This window comes from Saimiri boliviensis, chromosome 5 (genome assembly GCF_048565385.1).
Source record: "Saimiri boliviensis isolate mSaiBol1 chromosome 5, mSaiBol1.pri, whole genome shotgun sequence".
Taxonomy (NCBI): domain Eukaryota; kingdom Metazoa; phylum Chordata; class Mammalia; order Primates; family Cebidae; genus Saimiri; species Saimiri boliviensis.
The window spans coordinates 61,464,698-61,492,339 of record NC_133453.1 but is presented as its reverse complement, the minus strand read 5'-3'; the positions used below and the strand labels follow the sequence as shown (position 1 = coordinate 61,492,339).

The 27,642-nt window shown below is 40.0% G+C and overlaps 2 protein-coding genes across 6 annotated transcripts in view; one reads left to right on the top strand and one right to left on the bottom strand.

Moving 5' to 3' along the window:
- The window catches only part of PJVK (pejvakin), a 38,270-nt gene extending 11,933 nt beyond the window's left edge, over window positions 1-26,337 (top strand). Inside the window, exons 1-6 of one of the 4 annotated variants that reach the window (XM_010351635.3) lie at window positions 17,316-17,724; window positions 20,277-20,472; window positions 20,976-21,117; window positions 23,241-23,358; window positions 25,402-25,500; window positions 26,025-26,337. In XM_010351635.3, coding sequence (XP_010349937.2) covers window positions 21,046-21,117; window positions 23,241-23,358; window positions 25,402-25,500; window positions 26,025-26,317 — 582 coding nt within the window. In that variant the 5' untranslated portion in view covers window positions 17,316-17,724; window positions 20,277-20,472; window positions 20,976-21,045 and the 3' untranslated portion in view covers window positions 26,318-26,337. Of the gene's footprint in view, window positions 1-17,315; window positions 19,568-20,276; window positions 20,473-20,975; window positions 21,118-23,240; window positions 23,359-25,401; window positions 25,501-26,024 lie in introns of those variants that run through there. The other 3 variants (XM_003921821.4, XM_074399413.1, XM_074399414.1) reach the window with 3 other exon arrangements.
- Window positions 259-17,181, bottom strand: PRKRA (protein activator of interferon induced protein kinase EIF2AK2). Of its 2 annotated transcripts, XM_074399412.1 has the most exons (9): window positions 16,945-17,181; window positions 16,222-16,391; window positions 12,709-12,790; window positions 10,858-10,967; window positions 9,850-9,928; window positions 8,662-8,779; window positions 6,733-6,827; window positions 5,031-5,205; window positions 259-748 (listed from the first exon to the last, which is right to left on the bottom strand). In XM_074399412.1, the coding sequence occupies exons 5-9, from the start codon at window positions 9,904-9,906 to the stop codon at window positions 591-593; spliced, it is 603 nt and encodes a 200-aa protein (XP_074255513.1). In that variant the 5' UTR covers window positions 9,907-9,928; window positions 10,858-10,967; window positions 12,709-12,790; window positions 16,222-16,391; window positions 16,945-17,181; the 3' UTR covers window positions 259-590. The 2 variants fall into 2 exon arrangements, with proteins under 2 accessions (XP_074255513.1, XP_010349931.1); XM_010351629.3 differs by lacking the exon at window positions 10,858-10,967 and having other exon boundaries at window positions 16,945-17,175.
- Window positions 26,338-27,642: the final 1,305 nt, after the last annotated feature.

Sequence of the window (27,642 nt, the reverse complement as noted above, 5' to 3'; positions counted from 1 at the left end):
TAACAATGGCTAACAAGAACAGGGCGACAGTCAAGTCAGTAGCTTTTTAATAAAATGAGCAGAATCCCATCGTAACAGCTCTTTGTTACATGAATTCAAATACACAGCAGACTAATCATGTTCCCTGAAATTTAACACTCAAGTATACTTAATAAAGGCCTGTTAGTGCTGTCCCTCAAGACTCCAATTCTAAAGGGCTTCCTCTGAATTCCCTTTACAAAGCTTTGTGCAAAGAAGAGCTTAAGCACCAGTAAGAAAGACTGTTGTTAGCATTTTTATTTCATAATTATCATCAAATACAAACATGCAGTTCTTTCTGTGATGTGCACGGCACTGTAAAATGGGTGCTACACTCTGTCTTGTGGTACAAAGTTTATAAATACAATATACTGATACAAAGTTGAAGCTGTTAAAAAGAGCTTAATAACAACTACGTGGACAGAATTAAATCTAGAGTGTTGATGGAATCTATGGAGAGATTTAGAAACAAGACCTAAACTCAAACACTATGGTAAAAGTTTTTACTTGGGACGAGGCGAGAGGGGAACTTTTTATGTGCTGCTGAAGGATTTTTTAAAGTTGCTCCAAGTTTACTTTCTTTCTGCTATTATCTTTAAATACTGCAAAGCATTGTGAGCTGCGTCACTTTGTGCATTACCACAGGAGATACCGGAGCCATGACAGACCGTGATGGGGCTGGTGGACAGTTCAGCAAGACACTGGTACTGTCCGTTGGCGCTCAGTTCTTCTGTAATGACACATTCAAGCACGATGGTTAATGTCAAATATGTATAAAGTAGATCCCTTTGTAAAAACAATTCTTTCTTTTTAAGCATTCACTTGAAGTCTTTGTTTTGCTTGTACAAACAAAAAACCACAACTACTCAGCTGTAGCAGTTTTCAAACTTACTGTACTTCATAATCATCTGACAACTTTAAAGAAATACAGATATTTAGGCTGCACTCTTGCTCACTCAATCAGAAACACAGGGTTGGGGGTGGCTGATTCCTACATTTAAAAAAGAAAAAAGCTCCCAAGGCAATTCTAATATGGTTAGTTGAACAGTGTTTGGAAATTACTGAACCACAGTAACTTTCTCAAAAGACAAAGAGCCATGTGCTAGAGGACTGGAGAGATTGTATTTTCCACTAGGAAGTCATTTTCAGGAGGCATTTGAACCAGGAATAACTTGGGTCAAGGCAAAACCTTCCCTATGCCTCCCTTGTGTCTTCTATTAGGAAAAAAAAGTTTAATTGATGCATAATAATTGTACGTATTTATGGAGTTGTACATTCATGTTGTTAGGTTTTAAGTCTGTGCAGAGTGTAGTTCTTTATTTATACTGTAAATGGGTCACGGTATTTTAAAAACAATACCTGACCCAGGAAACAAATGTTCTTCCCATCAACTGATGAGTCACTCTTACTAAAGATGACTGAAATGAGGGCAGGGGGGAAGAAGTAGAAACGTGTGGTATGATTTAAAGTGGGCATAATAAAAATGTTAATTTTGATATTCCATTTAGTGGAAAATATCCAGATACAATGGGGTTATTTAATGAGTGAAAAGGCTTTCTAGTTCTAGTATCTAGGCTCTTTTATTTTTGTTTTTTGTTTTTTTTTGAGACGGAGTCTCACTCTTGTTACCCAGGCTGGAGTGCAATGGTGCGATCTCGGCTCACCGCAACCTCCACCTCCTGGGTTCAGGCAATTCTCCTGCCTCAGCCTCCTGAGTAGCTGGGATTACAGGCACGTGCCACCATGCCCAGCTAATTTTTTTGTATTTTTAGTAGAGACGGGGTTTCACTGTGTTGACCAGGATGGTCTCGATCTCTTGACCTCATGATCTACCCGCCTCGGCCTCCCAAAGTGCTGGAATTACAGGCTTGAGCCACCGTGCCCAGCCTCTTTTAATTTTTTTAGAAAAATTAATCATTTTAAAGTAAGCACTTCGGTGATATTTCCTATTTGCAATGTGCGCAACCACCATCTCTTATCTAGTTCCAAAACATTTTCACCACCCCAAGCGGAACCTCATTCACATTTAGCAGTTACTCATTCTCCCAACCCTCCAGCCCCTGCTTGAGGTTCATCCATGTTGTAGCCATGTATCAGAACTTCATTTCTTTTTATGGCTGAATAATATTTCATTGGAAGGACAGTCCACAATTTGTTTATCCACCATTTATTGATGGATGTTTTGGGCTTGTTTCCACCTTTTGGCTTTTGTGAATAGTGCTGCTATGAATATACAGATATCTGTGTGTAGAGGCATTTGTTGAAACACCAGTTTTTGATTCATACTCCTAAGTAGTGGAGTTGATGGATTACATGGCAATTCATTTGAGGAACTGAGCTTTTTCCACGGAGGCTGAACTGCTTTATATTACCACAAACAATGTATAAGGTTCCAGTTTCTCTACATCCTCACCAACACTTGCTATTTTCCATTTCCTTAATTATAGCCATCCTAGTGTACATGAAGTGGTACCTTATTGTGGTTTTGATTTGCATTTCTCTATTGACTAATGATCTTGAGCATCTTTTCATGTGTTTTTTGGTCATTTGTACATTTTTATTTTATTTTAAAATTTTGAGAAAGGATCTTGCTATGTTGTCCAGGCTGGTCTCAAACTCCTGGGTTCGAGTGATCCTAAGGCCCAGTCTCTCAAAGGGCTGGGATTACAGTTGTGAGCCGTTGTGCCCACACCATTTGTGTCTCTCCTTTGGAGAATATCTAGGTTCTTTCGAAGGTAGCTGCATGGAAACTAGTCAAATTAACCGACTGTGGCTTTTAGACTGCTTTCCATATTTGTAAGAACTATTTAGTTCTCAAAAGTGGGAAGAAATGTTCAAAGGCATCATTAATTCATAATCTAAAAATTTATTTCAGGTTTCCTTTTTTCCCTAGATTCTGTATCCTTCCTAGTCCTATTCATGACATGGCTCTTTCATCTCTGTATTCTAAACCTTCAACAGATTGTAGACACTAATAAATATTTATTGGATGAATGGTCTCTCATCAGCCACCTTTTCTTTCTTTCTTTCTTTATTTTTGAGATGGAGTTTCATTCTGTTGCCGGGATGGAGTGCAGTGGCGTGATCTCGGTTTATTGCAACCTCCGACTCCTGGGTTCAAGCTATTCTCCCACCTAAGCCTCCTGAGTAGCTGGGATTACAGGTGCATGCCAGCATGCCTGGCTGTTTTGTATTTTTAGTAGAGATGGGGTTTCACCATGTTAGTCAGGCTGGTCTCAAACTTCTGACCATAGGTGATCCACCTGCCTTGGCTTCCCAAAGTGCTAGGATTACAGGCATGAGCTGCCATGCCTAGCATCTTTTCATTCTTTTTTTTTTTTTTTTTTTTTTTTGAGACAGGGTCTCACTCTGTCACCCAGGCTGGAGAGCAGTGGCATGACCATGGCTCACTGCTGCCTCAACCTCAGGGGCTCGAGTGATCATTCCCACCTCAGCCTCCCTCGTAGCCAGGACTATAGGCATGTACCACCATGCCCAGCTAATTTTTCATCAGCCACCTTTTCTAACCATCTGTCTGCACTGACTTCCCAGGTTTTACATCATTCTTGGTTTACTAAGACAATGCACATGACCCATCCTTCAATCCCAGAGTAGCAGAGATTATCAGAAGTTCTTTGAGCCCTAAGTGCCCTACTTTCCCAGGACCAGGGGGCCCTGACAAGCAAGGTCCCCACATCTCACTGTGGTTGGATAGGGATATAAAATTTCTTACACATTATATTGATGTTAAATCAAGACACCTTGGCCAGGCATGGTGGCTCACACCTGTAATCCAGCACATTGGGAGGCCGAGGTGGGCGGATCACTTGAGGTCAGGAGTTCAAGATCAGCCTGGCCAACATTGTGAAACCCCATCTCTACTAAAAAGAAAAAATTACTTTTGGGAGGCTGAGGTGGGCGGATCATGAGGTCAGGAGTTCTAGACAAGCCTGGCTAACATGGTGAAACTGTATCTACTAAAATTACAAAAATTAGCTGGGCGTGGTGATACATGCCTGTAGTCTCAGCTACTCGGGAGGCTGATGCAGGAGAACTTCTTAAACCTGGGAGGGAGAGGTTGCAATGAGCTGAGATCATGCCAGTCCACTCCGGCCTGGGCAACAGAGCAAGACTCCATCTTGAGGGGGGAAAATACAAAAATTAGCCAGGTGTGGTGGTGGGTGCCTGCAATCTCAGCTACTTGGGAGGCTGAAGCAGGAGAATTGTTTGAACCCAGGAGGCAGAGATTGCAGTGAGCCGAGATTGTGCCACTGCACTCCAGCCTGGGCAACAGAGTAAGAGTCTGTCTCAAAAAAGAAAAAATAAATAAATAAAGATACCAAACATTGAATTAAAAGAAAATCCATACTGACTTGCCTTTCCCTCTGTCCATATTTGTCTATCCAAATGATTAAGGGCTAGAGAAAATACAGATGATGATGGATAGGATGGGGTTAAACTATAAATTGACTTGTCTCCATTTACCTCCCAGAATCAGCATACGGTGACAAAGTAGAGAGAAAAGGTCTGGGCACCAGAAAGTTGGTACTTGCGCTAGAAATCTGAGTGCCTTTTCATTTGCCCAGCAGCCCATCCGCGCTAGTTTAACAGCCAGGGTATCTGCAGGGACTCTCCCCCTACCACTGACTAGCTATGTGATCTTCGGCAAGTTTCTCAACCTTTCTGGCCTTTCTTTCTTCACTTACAAATAAGGATAAGAGAACTTGCTTCATAGAGTTAGTCCGAGGATTCAGTTAGTAGATACATGTGATCTCCTTACAACAGTGCCTGGCACATAGTAAATCTCCATCTTTGCTATTATAACTGCATAGATGTTAGCTATTATTATTATCCACAAGAATGGGACATATCAATTATATACATTACTGGTCTAGTAATTATATATACTTAGAATCCCTGATCAATAAAATACATTATAATAAATTTTTGTTTCTCAAACACACTTTTAAATAAACATGTCTTGGGAAAGCCAAAGAAAAATAAAATCATACCTATATCCAAATATGTTATATTAAAACCTTGTTCCTTGGCAATTTCACTAAGCAGCTGGATGTAATCTGTATTTGGAATACTAAGGAGACTTCTTTTCAGTAAGTTGATCTTTTCACCAGGAGAATTCCTCAAGGAATGCCAAGTACATCCTAAAGAATGTCCTACTACATTTGTCTGAAAAACAGAGATGAAGATTTAGACTCTTAGCTAGGACTGGGTTCCAACAACAGTACCAGTATAATTAAAAGTACTTATTAAGCACTCACATTTAATATGTTAGACAACATTAAAAAGCACACATTTAACAAATACTACCATATATAAGAAGCAATAATACACTGAAAGTATTTTGTATTTTGTACAGTACAAATGTTTCTCAGTCAAATCTTCCGATGGTCACATTAAGAAGTACAAGATAATTTGGGAGTATTAATCTACAAATAATTAAATCTGCCTAATGGAGCAATTTGCAGATTAAAATATTAAACAATTTTCATTTTTTAAATGAAATACCAATCACTGTAACTGACAGGTATAAAGAAGAAAACAAACAAACAAAATGTAAAAAAAAAAAAACCATGAAATGTGCAAGTTGGGTTTGAGGAACAAGTCATTCAAATAAATGGCAGGATGTCAAAAAGTTCTTATCAGACTTCTATCCTAGAACTCCACTGAGTATTTTTTCCTTTTTCTTTCTGCTTTTCCTCTTTTCTTTATTCTCTCCTATATCCTTCCCTTTTCATCTCTGTCCTTAGAATTCCTTATATTTCCATAACTTTATGGTTCTCAAATTGCTTTCACATGCTGTTAATAAGAACAACTACTATCTGAAGTACGTAGGACTACTACTTTTTTTTTTTTGTATGGAGTCTCGCTCTGTCCCACAGGCTGGAGTGCAGTGGTGCAATCCTGGCTTCCTGCAACCTCTGCCTCCCGGGTTTCAGCAATTCTCTTGCCTCAGCCTCCAGAGTAGCTGGGACTATAAGTGCACGCCACCAAGCCTGGCTAATTTTATGTATTTTTTTAGTAGAGACAGGGTTTCACTGCGTTTCCCAGGCTGGTTGTGAACTTCTGATCTCAGGCAACCTGCCCACCTCAGCCTCCCAAAGTACTGGGATTATAGATTTGAGCCACCGCGCCTGCCACAGGTACTACTCTTAATCTTACTTTATTAATAAGCATGACAGAGGGAAGGCAATTTCCAAATGATTCTAGAGATGGCATGATATAAAAATAATTATTTGTTAATTTACCAAATAAAAGTTTACAGAAATTTTAAAATACTGTTTTTAAATAAATTAAATAACACTATTTACATGGTTAAAAAATACATACATGCACTAAGAACAAATATATAATGAGCTCACTAAATTGTTTGCTGAGTGAATGAATGAACAAACAAAGGGATGGAAATGTGCTGTCCCTCTGAAGGCAAAAATGGCACTACTGGCCTATCATCTTTAGATCCTGTCCTATTATTCTGAATTTGACTGTGTCTCCCAAGTTCTCTTACCTAATTACCTCTGTGATCCTGACTCACAAACAGGAAGCAGCTAAAAATGGTGTAATATATAACTGAACAGTGAAGAGATTTCTAAAAATCACAACCCTGAAGTATCTATACAATAAAAAATCAAGGAAAGTTTCCTACAGCGAGAAATGCTTAGCGATATTAACATCATAGCTGTCGACACTACTCACTAAAGAAATGTGATTCTCTGGAGAAATATTACTAAATTTGGCAAGAAATTTCTCAGCAGCATTCCTTTTGGCTTGCTTTTTTGATGCCCCCTTTCCTGAACAAAGAAAAAGAAATGGTAGATTTAGAAAAGAAATTAGTGTCCACAGAGGATGAGCAAATGTATAAAGTATTGTGTTTAATCAGAGAACCTCAAGGTTTTTATTATATGCTAGACTATTTTCTTACTGACATGATATCTTTGTTGTGCTGTTTTGTCTGTATAGCTATCATTTTTTTCTTGAGATGGAGTCTCGCTGTATTGCCCATGCTGGAGCGCAGTGGAGCAATCCTGGCTCACTGCAACCTCCACCTCCTTGATTCAAGCAGTTCTCCTGCCTCAGCCTCCCAAGTAGCTTACTGATGCCCACCACCATGCCCAGCTAATTTTTTGTATTTTTAGTAGAAACAGGATTTTGCCATGTTGGCCAGGCTGGTCTCGACTACTGACTTCAGGTGTTCTGTCTGCCTCAGCCTCCCAAAGTGCCGGGATTGTAGGCATGAGCCACCACGCCGGGCCTGTATAGCTACTAATTCTTACACTTTTGAAGGCATTTGTTTTAAGTTTTTCTTTAATAGTTATGCTTTCTGTTTTTCTGTAATAGTTGTGTTTTCCTATGTCTAGCATTACTGAACCATATTTGGTTTAATTCTGACCAATTATTCAGATTTATTAAAATACATCTGAATTATAACTCCTCTCTCTCTCAATGTCTATTTCTTCCTGCTTGCGATCTTCTCTAAACTGACAATTATGTGGAATTCCTTTTAACAGGAATAAGAAAGGCACAGGAGATGCTGGAGTTGAAAGATATCATAAATATCTACCTCCATGCTTTCGTTTTATAGATTAAAAAACTGAGGTCCAGAGAGATAAAGTAATTTGCTTAACCTTGCAAATCAAGGACTGCAAGAATGGAAGCTGAGGTTCCTGCTTTTGGCCCACTGCATTCTGTACTGGCATACACTACCTCCCAAAGGCAAACAGTTGCTTATTACTGGAAACTATTATCTGGCTAAGGTAAAAATTCCATTTTAAGCCACTTTAAAAAATGACAAAAACATGCCAGAGAAGTTAACAGGAATTCTCACTAGTAATTTTTTTTTTGAGATGGAGTATCGCTCTGTCACCAGGCTGGAGTGAAGTGGCATGATCTCAGCTCACTGAAACCACCTCCTCCCTGGTTTAAACAATTCTCCTGCCTCAGCCTCCTGAGTAGCTGCGACTACGGGTGTGTGCTAGCACGCCCAGCTAATTTTTGTATTGTTAGTACAGATGGGGTTCCACCATGTTGGCCAGGATGGTCTCGATCTTTTGACCTCTTATCTGCCCGCCTCGACCTCCCAAAGTGTGGCGTTACAGGCATTAGCCACCGCGCCCGGCCACTCGTACTTTTTAAAGTAACAGTTTTTCTTACAGTTTATGTCCTTTATAACATAGGAGTTGCTGTAATTAAAAAAGATAATTTTCATTTTTATCTCACTGCAATTATTTGCCATCTAGTCTCTTACTAATCATCCCATTTTCAAGTGTAATCTTCCTCTAGTCCTCCTGTTTCTTAGAATAGCTGTTAAAATCCAAGAGATTATGGCTTTTTCTCCAAAATGAGTTTTTTTTTAAAGTCACTAATTTATCAGTGAAGACTGAAGTACAGAGCTGATTGTTTGTCTATTAATAATCTATGATTTTTAAAAATATCAAATTAAGAAGTCTAAGTATCTTAAGCCAAATACTTATATTTAAGTTCAACCTCAGAAAGTCAGAGACAATAACGGAGGAGTGTATCACTTTTTTTTGCACAGAAATATTTGAAAACATTACAACAGAAATTTCTATGGTTATTCATTATCTGAAAATATTTCAAATGTCTTTAATTATAAGAAGCAAGTACCAGTTTCCATAAATGATTCTAGCCTGCAAATTGTGGTATATTCTCTCTTATGAGCAGGTCCTCCCTCCTGGGAAAGAGTATATTCAGGAAGTCTCCAGCCATGATGAATAGCCAATTCCTATAAAATCAAGATGAGGCTTTAATAGTAATTTTAACTATGCAATGGCTCAATCACATAAATATTTTCATAATTTTGATCCAATTTCTATGTATATGTTGAAAAGAATGGTGATTTTCTGCAATGGAAGAAAGAGGGAAGACACTCTATTTCTCAAAGACATTTCACTCATTTTATATCTTTATATCCCAATACCAAAACTGAAGCAGTTGTGAGCTATGAATGGTGTTCTTCCATTAAACTACAGTGAGCTGAAATCAGACTTCAACTAGAAAAACAGGCGACTACCACCCTTTTTGGGAACACCAGAGGAGACATCTACAGGTTTCACTGCTATCAGTTCCTAAAGCCCCTCTCCTCCAGGCTATAGACTTCCAAACCCACAGCTGGCCAACTACTGCATTTGAACAAGAACACATGAGGAGCAAGGACAACAAACAACAGACCTGGATGAGGTGGGGGACAGAAGGTGAGGAAAACTACAGAAAAGCTTGTAGTGCAGGAAAAGGAGACCAATGGTCTGGCTGAATAATGGGGAGGGGAATGGTCTAACAGACCACATGGATAATCTGCAAGCAGGATAATCTGCATATAGAAATTCAAAGCTGAATGTATATGTATGTGTGTGTGTGTGTGTGTTTGTGTGTGTGTAGATATAAATATATAATTTTTTTTAGTAGAATAAGCAAATAAGCAGCCTACTTTGCTTTTCTTGAGTTAGGTTCACTGACTTAGGCTCTTTATCAAAAGTTTTCTGTCTCAACAGAAGTAGAATTTTTCACAACAGTAGCAAGAACTAGTCTTAAAGTATAAAACACTACCCATGTGCACTGAGGGCCTGTTGATCTTAAATGAGAATTCCACAAGCCAAAGGCAAATACTGTATATAAAAGAAAATCCAAAACATAGGAAAATAATTTCAAGTTAGCTCTATAAAGCTAATGATCATAAGTTGGAAAACAAAATATATCACTATCTTGTCTTTACAATATTAATTCCTTGTGTTAGCCCTTGTGATATTACAAATTTATTATATATTTTATCAGTAGGTAAAGAACTGTACAACCTACCTGTAATGAACCAATAGGATTAAGCTGGTTCTTTGGTTGCTTGGAAGGGTCAGGCATTAAGGGGTCAGGAACTGCAAAGCTAAACATTTTTTAAAAGTGTTATAAAACAAAGTAATTTCCCCTGAATTATGAAATAAATGACAAGCATTTTCTAATTAACTCCCTATGTCTTTTACTTGTCATTCCTTCTACATGGAATGCCCTTTTCTCAGACCTCTTCTATGGGAATCTGATCTATCCATCACCCAAGATCTATCTCAAATGTCACTTCCTTCAAGAAGCCTATCCTTTTACCCCAATAGTTCACAATCTCTCCCTTCTCTGAAACATTGTAACACATGGTTTAATCTTTCCTGGAGGAAATTGTTTTACCATAAATTATATACTCTTACAAATACATGTAATTTGTCCATCCTTCACCTCACCTCTCCCCTGTTCAGACTGTAAGCTCCCTGAGGTAGGGCTTATGTATCACTTACCTACATAAGCTTTGTGGTGTTTTGTACATAATAGGCATGTCATAATATATTTAAAGAATACTCTTGTTACAACTATACAAAAAATGGAAGATGAACAATGATCCAGAAAATTTAGCCTGACAATGTGAATAATACAGATTATAAATATTGTTTTTTTAATACAGAGAACTATGAAGAGCTATCTGTTTGAACTATCAGCTGCTTAGTGCTGGGATAATTCTCTAAGATTTACAGGTATCCTGCATAAAATAGATGGCTTAGATAAATTTGGGTTTAGCATGTGGGGATTATGATTAGGGAAAAAGAGAACAACCACTTCTAGGGAGTTTGAAATTACTGGTTCCTTGGCAGATCAGTGCTTAAAACTGAATAAGCGGCATTCTGCGGTTATTACCACCTAGGCAACTGGAATGTCATTTTTCCATGACAAAGGAGGTTTAGTTATTGCTACTTCCTCAAGGATTTTTTTTTTCCAACTGCCAGAATTTCAAGCTTTACATAGGCTGATGAGATATGAGTATTCACTTACAATGCTGCATGCCGAAGCTACCCAAATAATTGTGATGGAGAAGTGAGAAAGTCTCTGTATTAAGTCAGGCCACTTTAGGCCTGATTACAGCTTAGTAATTCCCATTTTATCTGTCAAGAAGCACAAATATAGTAAAGTTTGTTAGCTTTTTCTGCTGACAAAGTGAACTGCCCAGATGCAGAAAGGACACTCCGTACCTCATTTCTACAAATCTACTTAATGGTTTGGGTTCACCTTCAGGCTGTACAGAAACAGCATGGCCATTACCAGTAGGGGAGAACCCAATACCTGCCATGTCATTTGGCATGTCTTTTTTTTTTTATTTGTTTTATTTGTTTGTTTGGAGACAGAGTTTTGTTCTATCACCCAGGCCAAAGTGCAGTGGCCCAATTCGGCTCACCACAATCTCTGCCTACTGGGTTCAAGCGATTCTCATGTCTCAGCCTCCCAAGTAGCTGGGTGCGCACCACCATGCTCAGCTCATTTTTTGTATTTTTAGTAGAGACAGGGTATTACCGTGTTAGCCAGGCTGGACTCAAAACTCCTTACTCAAGTGATCTGCCCACCCTTGGCCTCCCAAAGTGCTGGGATTATAGATGTGAGCCATTGTGCCTGGCCTTGTTTTTCTTTGAGAACGGTCTCGCTCTGCCACCCAGGCTGGACTGCAGTGGCGCAATCTCAGCTTACTGCAACCCCCGCCTCCTGGGTTCAGGGGACTCTTGTACCTCAGTCACCCAAGTAGCTGGGATTACAGGCACCTGCCACCATGCCTGGCTAATTTTTGTACTTTTAGTAGGGATGGGGTTTTGCCATGTTGCCCAGGCTGATGGTCTCAAACTCTTGGCCTCAAGTGGTCTACCCACCTCAGCCTCCCAAAGTGCTGAGATTATAGGCGTGAGCCACCCTGCCTGGCCTGGCATGTCTTAAAAGCTGGCATAGATCAATTATAATGCATGGCCCTAGATAATCAAGCATCATCTTGTGAAATGCAAGGCTTATCTTGGGCAGCTGCTTATTCAGAGGGTTGCCATGTTACTGATTAGTTCGAAACTACCCAAAAGGTTTAGAATGACTTATAAAAAGATAGAAATACTACTTGAGAACCTAACTACACATCTAATCCAAAAGCCTTTCTATGACTAAGGAATAAAAAACCCATCTAAAATTCCCTGGTCTCTACTGTCAGCTATGAGCAGATTATACCAGATTTGTACTTCAGGCATATGTTGAGTGCACGCACGAGAAGAGCTTGAAAGCACGTCACACACCCAAGTGTGCCCAGTGGAAACCAAAGGACACTACTTTATGATACGTGAGACGTCCAGTACCAGTATTCTGTCCAGAAACACCTAAATTGGTAAAAAAAAAAAATCTTACTTTGGAAAGGTCTGTCAAGAACTAATATCCTGCTTAACATTTTCTTCTTTTGGCATATATTATATAATAAAAGGAAACCTCTGCCTGCTTTTTCAAAATTTGAATTCGTAAAGAGTACTTTTAGTTATCTATCTCTATCTCACTTTGTTTTCTTCAAAGTAGAAATAATCAAAGTATTAATGCAGAATGTTAATATTAATATTTGCAAGAAACACTGATTTTCTACTGTTGTACCCCATTAAAAAAAATATAACAGTAGACCCTAGTTCATAAGTGCCTTTGTTTAATAGCTAATTACTGGATTTGACTGGATAAAGTTTTCTTTAATGGATGGTAAGTTTTCACAAGGAAACAGAATTTGAGAGGCAGGACGCTAACTGTTCACCTTGTTGCTTTTGTGAGCATGTTCAAATTTTTAATCTTACCTCAGCCATGATATTTTTGAGCTGCTGAATACAAAGAAATTTAGCTCACCAAATACTTGCATTGGCTTTCAAAATGTTTATGGCAGCCTCTGCAGCTCTATGTTTCGCCAGCTTCTTACTTGTACCTTCACCTGAATTAAGATTTAAAAAAAGAAGTCTTTATCTCCCACAAAAATGTACAGCTTACATAGATGTTTTCAAAACACAAAGTCACTATAGATTTTACATACACATACTTGGTAATAAAAACATATACTACATGCAGTTATACACTGTAATAAAATATCTGCCATGTGAAAAACATAGTTAAAAACACAATTTTTAAAGTTCTGTGTATTTAATTCTATGCATACCTACATAAAAATCCTTATTTTTACATTATATATGTTTATCACATAACATGGTAATAAAGCAGACTGTGCCACACCTATGAAGAAATACAACTTGGTATTTTACTTTTCCGTTATTCCCAGAGGGGAAATTCTTCTGCAGTAAGAAGTTTATTTTAAAGGAACCACTTACAGCCAAATTGTTGGATAGCAAAGTGTGCATAATTTTATTCTGACAGTCTGTCCTATAACGTATCAAACTGCTCTGCTAGGCTGAGCAGTCACGATGATATGTTGGGTACAACAGGAAAGAGTTTTATGAAATAAGGTGACAGCTTGTTATGTATCCTCTGGACAATCTGTATCTTCTGCATGGGTAGCTAAGTTGAGACTAGGGATAAGACTCAGGTCTCATTTCAGTAAGCGATCACAATGGCAAATGATAAATTCATAAATTGAATCTTTTTCCTTTTGAGTTCAAACTCTCAAACCCTCATGGAATAAGTTTCAAGTGTGGCCCTTAAATGTGAGAAGATACACAAACCACATATTTATCTGCTAACAGAGGTGTTAGGGATATAGCATACAGCATCCCTGCCCTCAAGAGCTAACAGCCTAGTGTGGAGTTTTTGTCTGTTAATAGGCACCTGAAATACGGAATGGGATATGTTACAACAAGCCTAAGTGCAGGCTGTACGTGAATACATAAAAGCAGCAGCTCTCTTACTCTTGGTAAGGATTCAGAAAGGTTTCATGAAGGAAGAGATAACTAAATGGAGACCTGAATGATGAGTAACAGCTAATAAAGAGGAGAGAGATGGGGGATTAGAAAGAGCATTCTAGGTAGAGAAAAAGAGCACCTGCAAAGGCTCAAAGGCAACATACAGGATAGTGTTCTCAAGAATCCCAACTAGTTGGGTTTGGCTAAAGTGTAAGAGCTTTTTCAAAGTGTAAGAAGGAACACTGTAAGTCGTTAAGAAACATGCATTACAGGTCGCTCACACCTCTAATCCTAGCACCTTGCAGGGGGGAGTGGGTGGAATGCCTGAGGTCAAGAGTTAGAGACCAGCCTGGCCAACATGGCAAAACCCCGTCTCTGCTAAAAACACAAAAATCAGCCGGGCAAGGTGGCACACGCCTGTAATCCCAGCTACTCGGGAGGCTGAGATAGAGGAGAATCGCTTGAACCTGGGAGATGCAGGTTGCAGTGAGCCAAGATTGTGCCAGTTCTTTCCAGCCTGAGTGTAAGAGCGAAACTCTGTCTGGGAAACAAGCAATCAAACAAACAATATGTATTTATCCAGAGGGTTATAGGGAAACCACTGAATGGATTTTGAGACGAGGAAGTATCTGAATGCTAGAAAGTACACTGGTTGTTAGGGCTGGATGAGGTGGCTCACACCTGTAATCCTAACACTTTAAGAGGCTGAGGTGGGAAGATTGCTTGATGCCAAGAGTTCAAGACCAGCCTGGCAATGCAGTGAGACTTTGTCTCTACTAAAAATCAGAAACATTAGCTGGGCATGGTGATGTGCACCTGTAGTCCCAGCTACTCAGGAGGCTGAGGCAGGAGGATTGCTCTAGTCCAGTAGACTGAGGCTGCAGTGAGCTATGATCACACCATTGTACTCCAGCCTTGGTGACAGAGCGAGACCCTGTCTCAAAAAAAAAAAACAAACACTGGTTCTCATGTGACAAAAGGACATCATGAGACTAGAAGATAAACATACAGCTACAGGACTGCAGCTGTAATCCAAGTGAGAGATGACAGTGGCCTAGGCAGTAGCAATGGCCAGAAGTGAGAAGCAGATAGATGCAATGGATATTTAGGAGATGGAGTTTAATGACAGACTGGACAACAGGGAGAGAGATGGGACGTAGTTAGGAATACAAACCCACATTTCTACTGAACTAGTTGATTATGGAGCTTTTACAGAGAAAGGAAATGCAGGGAGAATGGGTTTGAGGGAAAAGAATTCAGTTTGGGACAATGAGAGGCTTGAGGGGCTTCTGTGTCTTCCAAGCAAAGATGGTCAGCAAGCATAGACAAGATACACTGTTTTGTAACTGGGCTTGGGATGAAGATATTTAAGAATTATCAGCCTTTGGATAGTATTGGAAGCCATGGAGGCAGATAAGCTTGCACAGGAAGCCATGGTAGTGTGAGAAGAGGGCATGAGCAGAACAGCTGCCATAGGCTGTCAATTTGGAATCTAAAACACACTGAGGGGGAAAAAGCCTCCTTTTTCTTGAATTCTTCCCGATTATCTAGAAATAGACTAGCTAAAGAAGTAATGCAGTGTTGACTCTGGTTCCCATGGGGACCGTTCCGGCCAGCACCTACAATGTAACTGCCTCACACAAAAAGTTTTAAACTTTTCTTAAAGTGGCATCAATTAAACTAAAGGACTCTAAACTTCCAGGGACACAAACAAATGCTGCCTTCAGATTTACCAGATGGTAGAACTTGAGCCTTCCGACTAAAATTTTTTTCTTGGCATTCTTCCAAATTAAATTTAGCATCCCATGTTTTGTTTGCAATTAAATAGATACATAAGAAAAATAATGTCCACATTTACAAATGAGCAACTTCAGTTACTTGTTCAAGCTCACAGACCAAAAGAAGGCATGGACTTTGAAACTTCATTGCTATGTGACTTCATTGCTATAGGCATGTTACTTATAATCACTCTGAACCTGTATCTTCTTGTGTAAAAAGTGGATAATATACAAAATATCTGTTCAGTTTCAAAAACTGGAAGTTATGCAATATAATACATAAGGACCTTCTTTCTGACCTTCCTCATTTTGCTTGGATACAGAATCAAGAGTGGTACAATGGACCTAAAGTGCAAATGAAAATTCTGGGGTCATGCCTGCTGGCATCTGCTATAAACTTCACAGTACCCCAGCTATGACTGCTCTGAACCTTTCCTGCTTCTCTCTAATTCTTAGAAGAACCCTAGGAGGATCCTAGGGTATGAGAGGAGCTGTGCAGGATGGCTGGGTAACTTTTTAGTTTCTGAGCTTCTTTGGTATCTGGGGAAGAGAAAATTAATTAGGAAGAGAATCAGATGAGGCTTGGAAGTCCTAGCGACCTAAGATGAGAGGTCTGTTTCAGAGCCTGTTCCTTACAGCTGTCTGGTAAAATGAGCACTTTTCTGAACTGAAAAGCAACACCAAATCTTGAATGCCAACCCACTCGGTCATCCAGGTTAACTGTGTATACAGACCTGTGCAGGTTATGTCACCAACGGTTACTCTGAAGGTGAAAGTGGGTACGTGTATTTGCACATCAGATCTTTCACATTCATAAACCGGGATGTTCTTGGTCTTCATGCCGTACTCGTGTAATACCTGAATCGGTGTTTTCCCTGGCTTAGCTGTTATCATCTTCCCCAAACTGCAAAAACCAGAAAAAGGTGTGCTTTGCATGCCAAATTGGAGATTAAAGCAGAAGAGTGCAGAGACCAGTTTTGACCGCCACCGACGACGTCGCTGGAGGCGAGGAGCTTCCCGGTGGCCAGGGCCAGAGCTGGCGAGGCTGGGGCGCACCTGTCTTCCGGCCCTGCTGCGGCAGTCACCCCGCTGGGGCAGGCGGGGTGAGCGAGGTCTTTAGAAAAATAACTTGAATGCGGGTAAGAGATTCTCAACAGAACAGGGCTCGCAACAGCGCCGCAGCCTCAGGAACAATCGCACGAGCCTTTCCCAGGCGCGGCGACCGCGCACCACCTCCGCCAGCCCCGCGCACCGTCGGGGGCCAAGAGAGAGGCGGGGCCCGGCCGCAGACCCCAACCCGCGCCGCCGAGAGGGCGGGGCCGAGAGCCCGCAGCCGCGGAGGCTGGGCTGCCCGGCAGGGGTTTTACCCAGAATGCTGCTGGAGGGCCGGCTCCCCGCGCCCCGGCCCCGCCTCCCGACGCTCCCGGCCCTGGGGCCCCGACTACCCGCACGCTGACCTGAAGGTCCCGCTGTCCTGGCGCTCCAGCGGCGGGGCCTCGGCGCGGTGCCTGCTCTGGGACATGGCGAGAAAGGACGGCTCAGTGGCGGGAGGAAGAGCGGTGCGGAGCAACGTGCTTGCTCCCCGGGTCCCCAGGAGGAGCTCTAGCGCCGCCGCCTCCCCTAGCTCCCCCTGCTCCTGCCTGCGTTCCTCCGGCGAGGGGGCGGGCGGGGCGGGGGCGGAGCCTTGGTGCCGTAGCTCCGGCTACGCCCCCTCGCTGCCCAGCTCCGGGCCTCGGTCCCGGCCCAGACCCGCCCCTGTCCCCTCCAGGGTCCGTCCCCTCTCCGCCCGGCTCCGCCCCCGGGCTCGGGCTTTTAGGCTCTCTGGGCTTCACTGCGTCCGCCCCTGCCGGCCCTGGCCAGCCCGCAGTCATTGGCCCGCAGGCCGCAGTTCTTTGTCCTTAGCAGGAGACTGTTTCTTGCCTGGAGAGAGGAATTGTCCGGCGTGGGTCTAGGGTGTTTGAGGCCTGAAGTTAAGCCTTTGTGGGGAGGACGGATTGGGGGCTGGGTCACTTTAAGAAAACGGTTTCAAAATAACGAAGGCAGAATTGCTAGGGAGACTCCCCGGGCCTGGTCCCGAAGCTTGAGATCCACGATATATCTGCCCCAGGGGGCTGCGGTGGGCTCTCCGGGTCCCCGAGCCCTGTGTTTAGGAACACGCGGAGACGTCCAGAGACCCCTCCTCTCCCGCCAGGCGGGCTCCTTTGTCTTCTGGGCTTTCGTCGAGAGATGGAACGCTGGTCAGTGCATCCCAGCAAAACACGTTAGGTGTAACGAAGGCCTTTCTCCGGCCCTGTGTTGTCATGGCGTTTGCCTGGGATGCAGCACCTTTGGTGGGCCATTAGATGTCGTGTCTCTTCTCCAGGGGCTTGCTAGGCATTTGCAGAAATGCCCCCCTGTGCTTACCCTGTGTTCTGGAAGATTGCTTTGTACGATGCTATTCATACGAAAGGATGTTATTAAAAGTGATTTATGGCCTGGCGAGGTGGCTCACCTGTAATCTCAGCACTTTGGGAGGCCAAGGCGGCCGGATTGCTTGAGGTCATTTGCTCGAGACCAGCCTGGCCAACAAGGTGGAACACTGTCTCTACTAAAAATACAAAAATTAGTTGGGAGTGGTGGTGTGCACCTGTAATCCCAGCTGCTTGGGAGGCTGAGGCAGGAGAATCGCTTAAACCCGGGAGGCATATGTTGCAATGAGCGCAGATCGCACCCCCGCACTCCAGCCTGGGCGACAGAGGGAGACTCTGTCTCAAAAAAAAGAAGTGATTTATTATTTTGTTAGCATGTGAGCCCTCGATGTTTGAAAGCAAGTGAAAGATGTTCAGAATCTAATCAAGTGATACCATTTGATGCTTTAATTAGAGCTTATTCTCTCTTCCTCTCCATTCTCGTCTATATATGTATGAATAGAGATTACTATCCATCACCGTTTTATGGGTATCTTATTGGAAGGGCTACACAGTCACTATTTCAAAATATATTAACGTACGCATAACACTGATGAAAAAACATTTCAGCACTTAGGTAAAATACATTTTTAGTCACAAAATCACTTAAAAACAGGCCAAAACTTTTAAATAGCTCTTGTTAAAGGTTGAATAACTGGGATAATAATGATAAAATAAAAAGATGCAGCAGGACTCCATTTCAAAGAAACAGAGTCTGTGTGCCAAACTTCAGAGTAAGGAACCACTAGGTAATAGTTTATATAGTTACTTATATGGAATGTGGCTTTGCTTTTAAAATAAGGATCTGCATATAATTGTTTCTTTATAGTCTGTGAATTCATATTTAATATTAAACACAGTTTTGTAACATATAAGATGGAAGGTAAATGAAATGCTCAGTGAACTGTGTGCCATGAGGATTCAAAACAGCACTTTCGTGTTGCCAAAATTCCAGTGGTGGACTTGTGAAGGGATTCCCTTTGGACTAGGTCCACTATAGATGGTATCCGGGACTATTGTTAGTGCCTAAATTGCATTGCTTCCCACAGGGCTATATGCTTCCCTTAAAATTGGCCCACCGCCAGTGGCAAATCACTATCTACGTACTGTGATCCTTATCATAGACTTTGGTCATATTTTTATGTTACTAGTTTCCTGTGTATATTTTAGTGCTATAGCCTGCCATTCCAAATTAAACATGCTCTTAGCATATCATTTTACACCGTTGATCTATAATTCATTACCTGAGCACATGAGCGGAGGCAGTGAATTATACAGTGGTAAACTACTTGGTGAAACCAAGCTTTGTATTTATAAGGTGTATAATTATATTTAAAAACAAGCAATGCTTAATTTTGTGCCTGATTTTCCTCTTTGAAAATGGATTTATCTGGGGGCAGTTGATGACGTTTTGATATTAATATGTTTGCTGCTGCTACCAAGAGCTTTGTCAAGCAAGTTGGAAATGGAGGGAGATTAGTTCCTGTACCAAGCCTCAGTGAAGCTGACAAATATCAACCTCTAAGTCTGGTGGTAAAAAAGAAGCGATGCTTTCTGTTTCCTAGATATAAATTTACTTCAACACCTTTTACACTGAAAGATATTCTCTTAGGAGACAGAGAAATTTCAGCTGGTAAGTTTAAATGCTTCGGAATGACAACTCAGTCATTGGTATTATTGGTAAGCTAAATGTAGGTTATATATCCTACTTACATTAGTAATACACATTCTCGATGATTAAAGCAACTTTTATTATGATGGTAGTAGTAACATTATTAAGATCAACAATGCCAAAAGCTTATATAATATCAAATCTCTTATTGGTCAAATAATTTTCAAATCTATCAATTATTTTATAAATTGTTTTAACCAAGTCAACGTAGAATATGGCATATTCATCTATAAAATGGGATGTTATTGGGCTTACCTATCTTATATGGTCAAATGAGATGAAAGTAATTTGTATTTATTTTTTACAATTCAATTATTATAATTGGTAAACTGAAATGTATTTGAAGGGTAGGTTATATAATAAATTGATATTTTAAGGAGTTATTGCTTATAAACACTTATTTTTTCTTTTAATCACCCAGTGGATCTTGATGCTTAATAAGTTCTGTTGGCTGAGCAGAAAATTTGAGTTCCTTTTAAGATTTCTGGCTATGTGTTTCTTTTTGTTGTAAGATTAATTGAATTACTATTTTAAGTCTTGGTGAGTCATGTTGCCTTTCTCTAACATTTGTGTAATTGAGTCTTCAATTGTGAATTAACATGTTACTATATATAATCTACATAAGATAAATTAAAGACATTTAAAAAATACAAAGTTTCTTCTTGTAAAGGTATTTCATCTTATCAATTACTGAATTATGAAGATGAATCGGATGTTTCACTCTATGGAAGGCGAGGAAACCATATTGTAAATGATGTTGGGATAAACGTTACTGGATCAGATTCCATTGCAGTGAAAGCTTCATTTGGTATAGTAACCAAACATGAAGTCGAAGTATCAACATTACTCAAAGAAATTACTACCCGGTCAGTATAATAATCCTAATATATTTCAGTGTTTTTATTAAATACTTTAGCTATATAAACTTCATTACAAAGAATGTTTAAAACATTGAGGTTGTGTTTTACTATTGTAATTTGCTAGATATGTTTGAAATACATTAGTAGTATATTCATACTTTGAATAAGGATAGATATCAAAAATCATTTGGCTTAAACAAATTTTTAATTGTTCCACAAAATTACTTTGGCTCTGCACACATTTGCTAAATTATTAGATTGAAATAATAGAGGAGTCTGCAACAAATATGGAGTCCCCTTCAATAGACTTTCTACATAAGCGTGTTTTAAGAAAATAGAAAGCAGAAACAAATTATGACATGTTTTGGGGTGTATTTTCTGACTATTAGGCTTGCCTTGATTTACTATTAGGTGAACTATGAATGAACAACACGTGATAGCAAAAAATGTCCTTGATTATATATAATTAGATGTTACAGAGTCTTGTGAATGTATCTTCTTTATTTTAGAAAAATTAACTTTGATCACAGCTTGATACGTCAGTCAAGGAGCAGCAGAAAGGCAGTATTGTGTGTGGTCATGGAGAGCATCCGAACCACACGACAGTGCTCGCTGTCTGTGCATGCTGGAATTCGAGGAGAAGCAATGCGGGTAAACCACACTCATTGGCCTTCTCTTGCTAACTAAAATGTTGCCGTGGGAATTTTTTGCAAGTATTTAATTCCTAGTCAGACTTGTGTATTTTGTCAAATGTTTTGCTGAAAGAGCTGTAGTTGCGTAGGATTTTGCACAGTAATATCTGTTCTGGAATATGGAAAAAAAAAAACAACTTGGATTCTAAATGTGTAATATAATGCAAAAACACTAATGCTTGTGAAATTAGGTGCATACTGGAGTCCATCAAATTACCATTTAAGTGTTGTTTTAAGAATAAAAAATTGAGTGTTTGAGTTAAATTGTTTGATTTTATTTTTAAGTGATACAGTTTTTGGCCGGGCACAGTGGCTCACGCCTGTAATCCTAGCATTTTGTGAGGCTGAGGCGGGCAGATCACTTGCAATCAGGAGTTCTAGCCCAACTTGGGCAACATAGTGAAAACCTGTCTTTACTAAAAATACAAAAATTAGCCAGGTGTGGTGGTGCACCCCTGTAATCCCAGCCACTCAGGAAGCTGAGGCACAAGAATCACTTGAACTTGGGAGGTGGAGTTTGCAGTGAGCCGAAATTGTGCCATTGCACTCCAATCTGGGTGACAGAGCAAGATTCTGTCTCAAAAAAAAAAAAAAAAAAAAGTAACATAATGCAAAAACAGTAATCCTTGTGAAATTATGTACTTATTGGAGTCTCTCATATTACTATTTAGGTGCTATTTTAAGAATAAAAATTGAGTGCTTAAGTTGAATTGATTTTATTTTTCAGTGATAGAGTTTTTTACACTTTGAATTTTTAAAAGCTGAATTTCTATTTTTATATTCAAATAGTTTTTTAAAGTTAATATTATCAATGGCCAAACATGCTTTATTCAAGGTTAGTTAAATCCTTTACAAAATATTAGAGGTTATGATTATGCCACTGCACTCCAGCCTGGGTGACAGATTACAGGTGGATCATGCCTATAATCCTAGTGCTTAGGAAGACTGAGATAGGAAGTTGACCTGAGGCCAGGAGTTCAAGACCAACCTGAGCAAAATAAAGAGACCCTGTCTCTACAAAAAAATTAAAGAAAAATTAGTGAGATGTGGTGACATGTGCCTTTAGTCCCAGCTACTTGGGAGGCTGAGGCAGGGGGCTGCCTGCAGGGTGTTGGGTCCTTGTCTTTTAGAATTTGGGAGCCTTTGAAAAGCCGTGGGCCTTCCCACTGCTATTGTGTCTGGGAAGATGTGGCAGCCGCTTCTCTGAACCACCCCTTTGCCTTCGGACTTCTCTGTGGCCAGCAGCTGCCTGACCAGGGACCCTGAGCCACGGGCTCAGCTGATGACCATGGGCTCCATGTCCAACCAGCAGTTTGCAGGTTTGAGCTTGGGACTTAGGGAGGACACCTTAGGATGCAGGAGAGGCCGGGAGTTCAAGGTTATGGTGAGCTACGATTGTGCCACTGCACTCCAGCTTGGGTGACAGAGAGAGACCGTCTCTGAAAAAAGAATTAGAAAGTTATCTGTTTTTGTCAGCTCAATTATGATAGTGTTTATCTTTGTCATTCAATGATACCTAATAATGACCTGATTGGATTAAAACCAATTGTTAGAAAGATATGATTCAAGGATAATCTTTTCAAGTCTTTGCAAATGAAAGTTATGTTCAGTACCTATATTCAGCTGCCTGTCAAATTCTGATTAACATTGGATCATTTTTGAGGCAGAAACTGAAACATTTACTTGATTGTTGGCAATTGCTTTAGAAAGCAACTAAAAGCTCTGGGGGGGCTTTGGAATGGTAGACAGGCTAGGCTGAAAACTTTAACTCTAGCACTGCTTTCTAAGATTTGCTGTCAAAAAAAAGCTTCTACTCCAGAGCATTATGGTTGTGGTAGCACTAATCATGGCCTGGAATACTAAAGTAAGTGAAAAAGTACAGAGGTGTTTTCTAAGATAGACTAGGAGTTTCTGTTGGACCAACTGGATCTCTGCTATAAAAAATGGTTTAATTCAAGAAGAATAATTCTATATTAGGGAGTTTCTTGCTTTGTTTTTGAATTACAGGAGAAGTTTGTTTCTCCAAAAAGCTATCCTTACATGATATAATCCTCAATAATGTTATTTATTTATTCAATATAGTTTCACTTTATGGATGAACAGAATCCCAAGGGAAGGGACAAAGCTATTGTTTTCCCAGCACATACAACCATAGCTTTCAGTGTTTTTGAACTCTTCATATACCTGGATGGTGCCTTTGGTGAGTTAAGGGTCTGCATGAAATACAAATGATTATGTTTTTAAGGTGCATTTAATAGGGCGTGTGTGTTTCTCTCTGTCTCTCTCTCTCTCTCTCTCTCTCTCTCTCTCTCTCTCTTTCTCTCTCTCTAACAATTATAGAAGATGCTTTCAGCACTGTCAATCTTATGCTTGGGTGAAATAGCTGGGAAAGGCCTCCCTTCCCTGCTTCCCCATTCCTCTTTTCTACTTCTTGGTGAAGGTTGTAAACTCTCCACTACTCCATTTAAAATTATAAAAGCTAAAATGCCATCTACCGACAAAGCATTCCTTAGCTAACATGGGGAGATAATAAATGACCTTCTCATAGGTAGTTTTCGATGGTGGTAAACAGAGGAGTAGGTAGATAGTAGGATGCCTGAAGTGTTAGGTTGCTCAGACCAGGGCATCTAAAGACAGCTTGTCTTACTTCAGTTTTACTTATCATAGACCCAGCTTCCTCTTATACTCTTCCTAAAAAATAACTTTAAAAGTAAAATTACTTCCTCCAAAATTGTTACCTTGTATAATATCTAGGTGCAGCTTACTTTAGGTCTCTACATTTCACAGATCTTTAAGGTTTGTTGGCCGGCTGGAACAAGTCCAGGTATAGCCCAAAGGATCAGGAAAGGAAGCCCCTAGCCATGGTAATTGACAAATGTTTTTAGACCTGTTTTTGTTCATTTCTGCAATTTTATCGGAGGAGGAAATAGGGAGTTCAGAGGAAAAAAAAAAAAACTACATGTTAAGTAAATTTTTTTTTCCTTTTTTTGAGATGGGGTTTCACTCCTGTTGCCCAGGCTGGAGTGCAATAGCGTGATCTGGGCTCACTGCAACCTCTGCCTCCTGGGTTCAAGTGATTCTCCTGCCTCAGCCTCCCAAGTAGCTGAAATTACATGCATGTACCAACTATGCCCAGCTAATTTAGTATTTTTAGTAGAGACAGGGTTTTGCCATGTTGGGAGGGTGGGTCTTGAACTCCCGACCTCAGGTGATCCGCCTGCCTCAGTCTCCCAAAGTGCTGGGATTACAGGCATGAGCCACCACGCCCCAGCAAGTAAATTGTTTTTTAAAAGAAGTATTTTTAATTTTTGTGGCTATATATTATATATATATTTATGGGGTACATGAGATATTTTGATACAGGCATACAGTGCATAATAATCACGTCATGGAAAATGGGTTATCTGTTCCCGCAAGCATTTATCCTTTGTGTTACAAACAATCCAATTATACTCTTTTAGTTATTTTAAAATGTACAAATTCTTAGATGGAGAAAAAAACTGTACAATTATATTATTTTGACTGTAGTCATCCTGTTATGCTTTTGAATACTAGGTCTTATTAAATAAATTATAATTGGACAACTTTAGGTTTTTATAGTTTTATTGATGGTTGGGAAGAATGTAAATGGACTGATACATCTGAAAGAATTTAAAATATACATATAATTTGGACTTCCATTTCTAGGAATTTATCCTACAGATACATTTACACATATATGAAATTATATGAGTACCAGTATATTCAGTACTCAATAACGAGATTGGAAGCAACTATAAGGAGACTAAATAATGATGCATCCTTACAACAGAATACTATGAAGCCATTAGAGTATATAATACTTTTAAGAAATATTTTTAAAGAGCTGAGTATCATATGTAACTATTTGGGCATAAATAATTTTATATACCTACATGTATACATACATCTTTCTTTATGCTTGTAAAATATATGGAGTATTTCTGGAAGCATACACAAGAAACTTAAACAATGGGTGCCCCTGAGCCCCTGAGGTAGAAGACTGTGTGTGGCAGGATTCAGGGTGGGCCAGAGACTTATTTGTCGCTGTATCTCCTTTTGGTATGAATTTTATACCGTGTGAATGTTACCTTTTCCAAAAGTATGTAAAAGTTAACTTAAAAAAACACAATGAATGATTAGTACCGGAATTCATCACCCCATCAAGCAATAAAATATGAATTGTTCAAGTTATAACATCTTCTAAAAATTTTTTTTTTTGTAGACCTTTGTGTCACTTCAGTGTCAAAAGGAGGATTTGAAAGGGAAGAAACAGCAACATTTGCACTGCTCTACAGATTGAGAAATATACTATTTGAAAGAAGTATGTCCATTGAGGAGTACTATGTCTTTTTTTTGTTTGCTTCCTGGTCTAACATGTGAGGTTATCTATTCAGTAATCCCATCTATAAAGGAAAAATTTAAATTTAAAAGTCTGGCTGGTATGGTGGCTCATGCCTATAATCCCAGCACTTTGGGAGGCCAAGGCAGGCAGATTGCTAGAGCTCAGAAGTTTGAAACCAGCCTGGGCAATGTAGCAAAACCACATCTGTACAAAGAATTAAAAAAATAATAATTGGTTGTGGTGATGTGCACCTGTAGTCCCAGCTACTTGGGAGGCTGAGGTGGGAGGATCACCTGAGCTTCAGAGTTAGAGGTTGTAGTAAGCGGAGTTTGAGCCACTGCACTCCAGCTTGGGTGACAGAGCCAGACCCTGTCTCAAAAAAGAAAAAAAAAAATCCAAATTATTTCATGACTAATGGATTCACATATTTATAAATGCTATTTGCGTTATGTATTTTTCATTTTGACTTCTAACACATTTCTCTTCTGCTTTTGTCCTTTTAGATAGAAGAGTGATGGATGTCATTTCTCGTTCACAGCTTTACTTGGATGATCTTTTTTCTGACTGCTTTGATAAACCTCTCAGCATGACTGATATTTCACTCAAAGAAGGGACCCATATCCGAGTTAACCTACTTAATCACAACATTCCCAAAGGGCCTTGCATACTCTGTGGAATGGGGAACTTCAAAAGGGAGACAGTTTATGGGTGCTTCCAGTGTTCTGTGGATGGTCAGAAGTATGTGAGACTTCATGCAGTTCCTTGTTTTGATATTTGGCACAAGAGGATGAAATAAAATGAAAAGTGAATATACCATGTTGGTGTTTTAGATGCAGTTGTGCCACAAACCTTCCCTAAATTATCTAGGTTTGCTTGGATAAGTTAAATTAAAATGAGAAAAGAAAAAAGAAATTAACCTGTCTGGGTATCATATTCTGTAGGGAATCCATGAGCCTGTCACATTGGTGCACCAGAATGTAGGGATTCATGAGCCCCACATTGGGCACCAGAATGCAGGGAGCCAGCCCTACATCACCCTTGGGTACCCCAAGGTCAGTGGCAACAAAGGAATGAGAAAGACAGATAAAGAGAAAAAGTGGGACCAGGGGGCCATCACTTTATTACTCTGGAGGTGACAGTAAAGGCCCCAAGCTCTGCTCATCCACACTATTTATTGATTACAATCGCTTTGATCTGTAGGGTGGGGTGGAATGATGGTGGGATGAATCAGTGAGCCTGAAGTGAATCAGTGAGCTGGAACTGGTGTATCATCCTAAGGATTGATGACAGTGGCAGTTTGGGAGTTTCGCAAAATAAGAACATGTGGTTATCTTTAACTTATTATTTATGTACAGCTGGCAGGATGTGGGCCTTACAAAGGGCCTACAAGTCTGGCTACGTCACAGTGCTATGAAGGGTTTTACGTCCTTGAGCACAGTGTTAATGGTAGCAGACCCGAGGTCACCCTGCACCAGAACATGAGGCATGGAGAGGCCTTCCTCCTCAGAGGCCTCCTGCGGCCTTCTGCAGTTTGTTGTTCCTTGTTTATCTGTTACTTATAACCAATTTATGTAAGCACTCTGTAAATCCTTTCTCCTTTGCAGTGTTTCCCAACAATATTCCCCATCTATAAAGCAGAGATGATGACAATAGTGTCTGTTTCTTAGGTCGTCATGAAAATTAATAACATTGTTTATATCAAAAAAATTTACATATAAAATTCAGAATAGAGATGTTCTTTCATAAACTTGCCAGTCACTTAATCATTTTTGGGATGTAGTCTATCATTTTAGATAACTTTTTATATAATTAAGAGATTTTTCTAAATATCAATTTTATTTTCAATCAACTTTCACTTCAACATATGATGGCAAGGGTGCACAAGTAGCAACTTTATGGTGCTTCAACTATTGCCTTTGGTCTGGTAAAATGAGAAAAATATGTTAATAATTTAAAGTAATCCTAAATGTTTAATTGCAGTATCAAATTGAAAGCACACTCAACTCAACATGGGGTTTTGTATACACAGTTAACAAGGTGACTGATAGTCGTAGTGGGCTGCTATTCTATGATATGTGTGCCCACGAGTTTTGTCTTCACAAAACTCACTACTGTCATTGT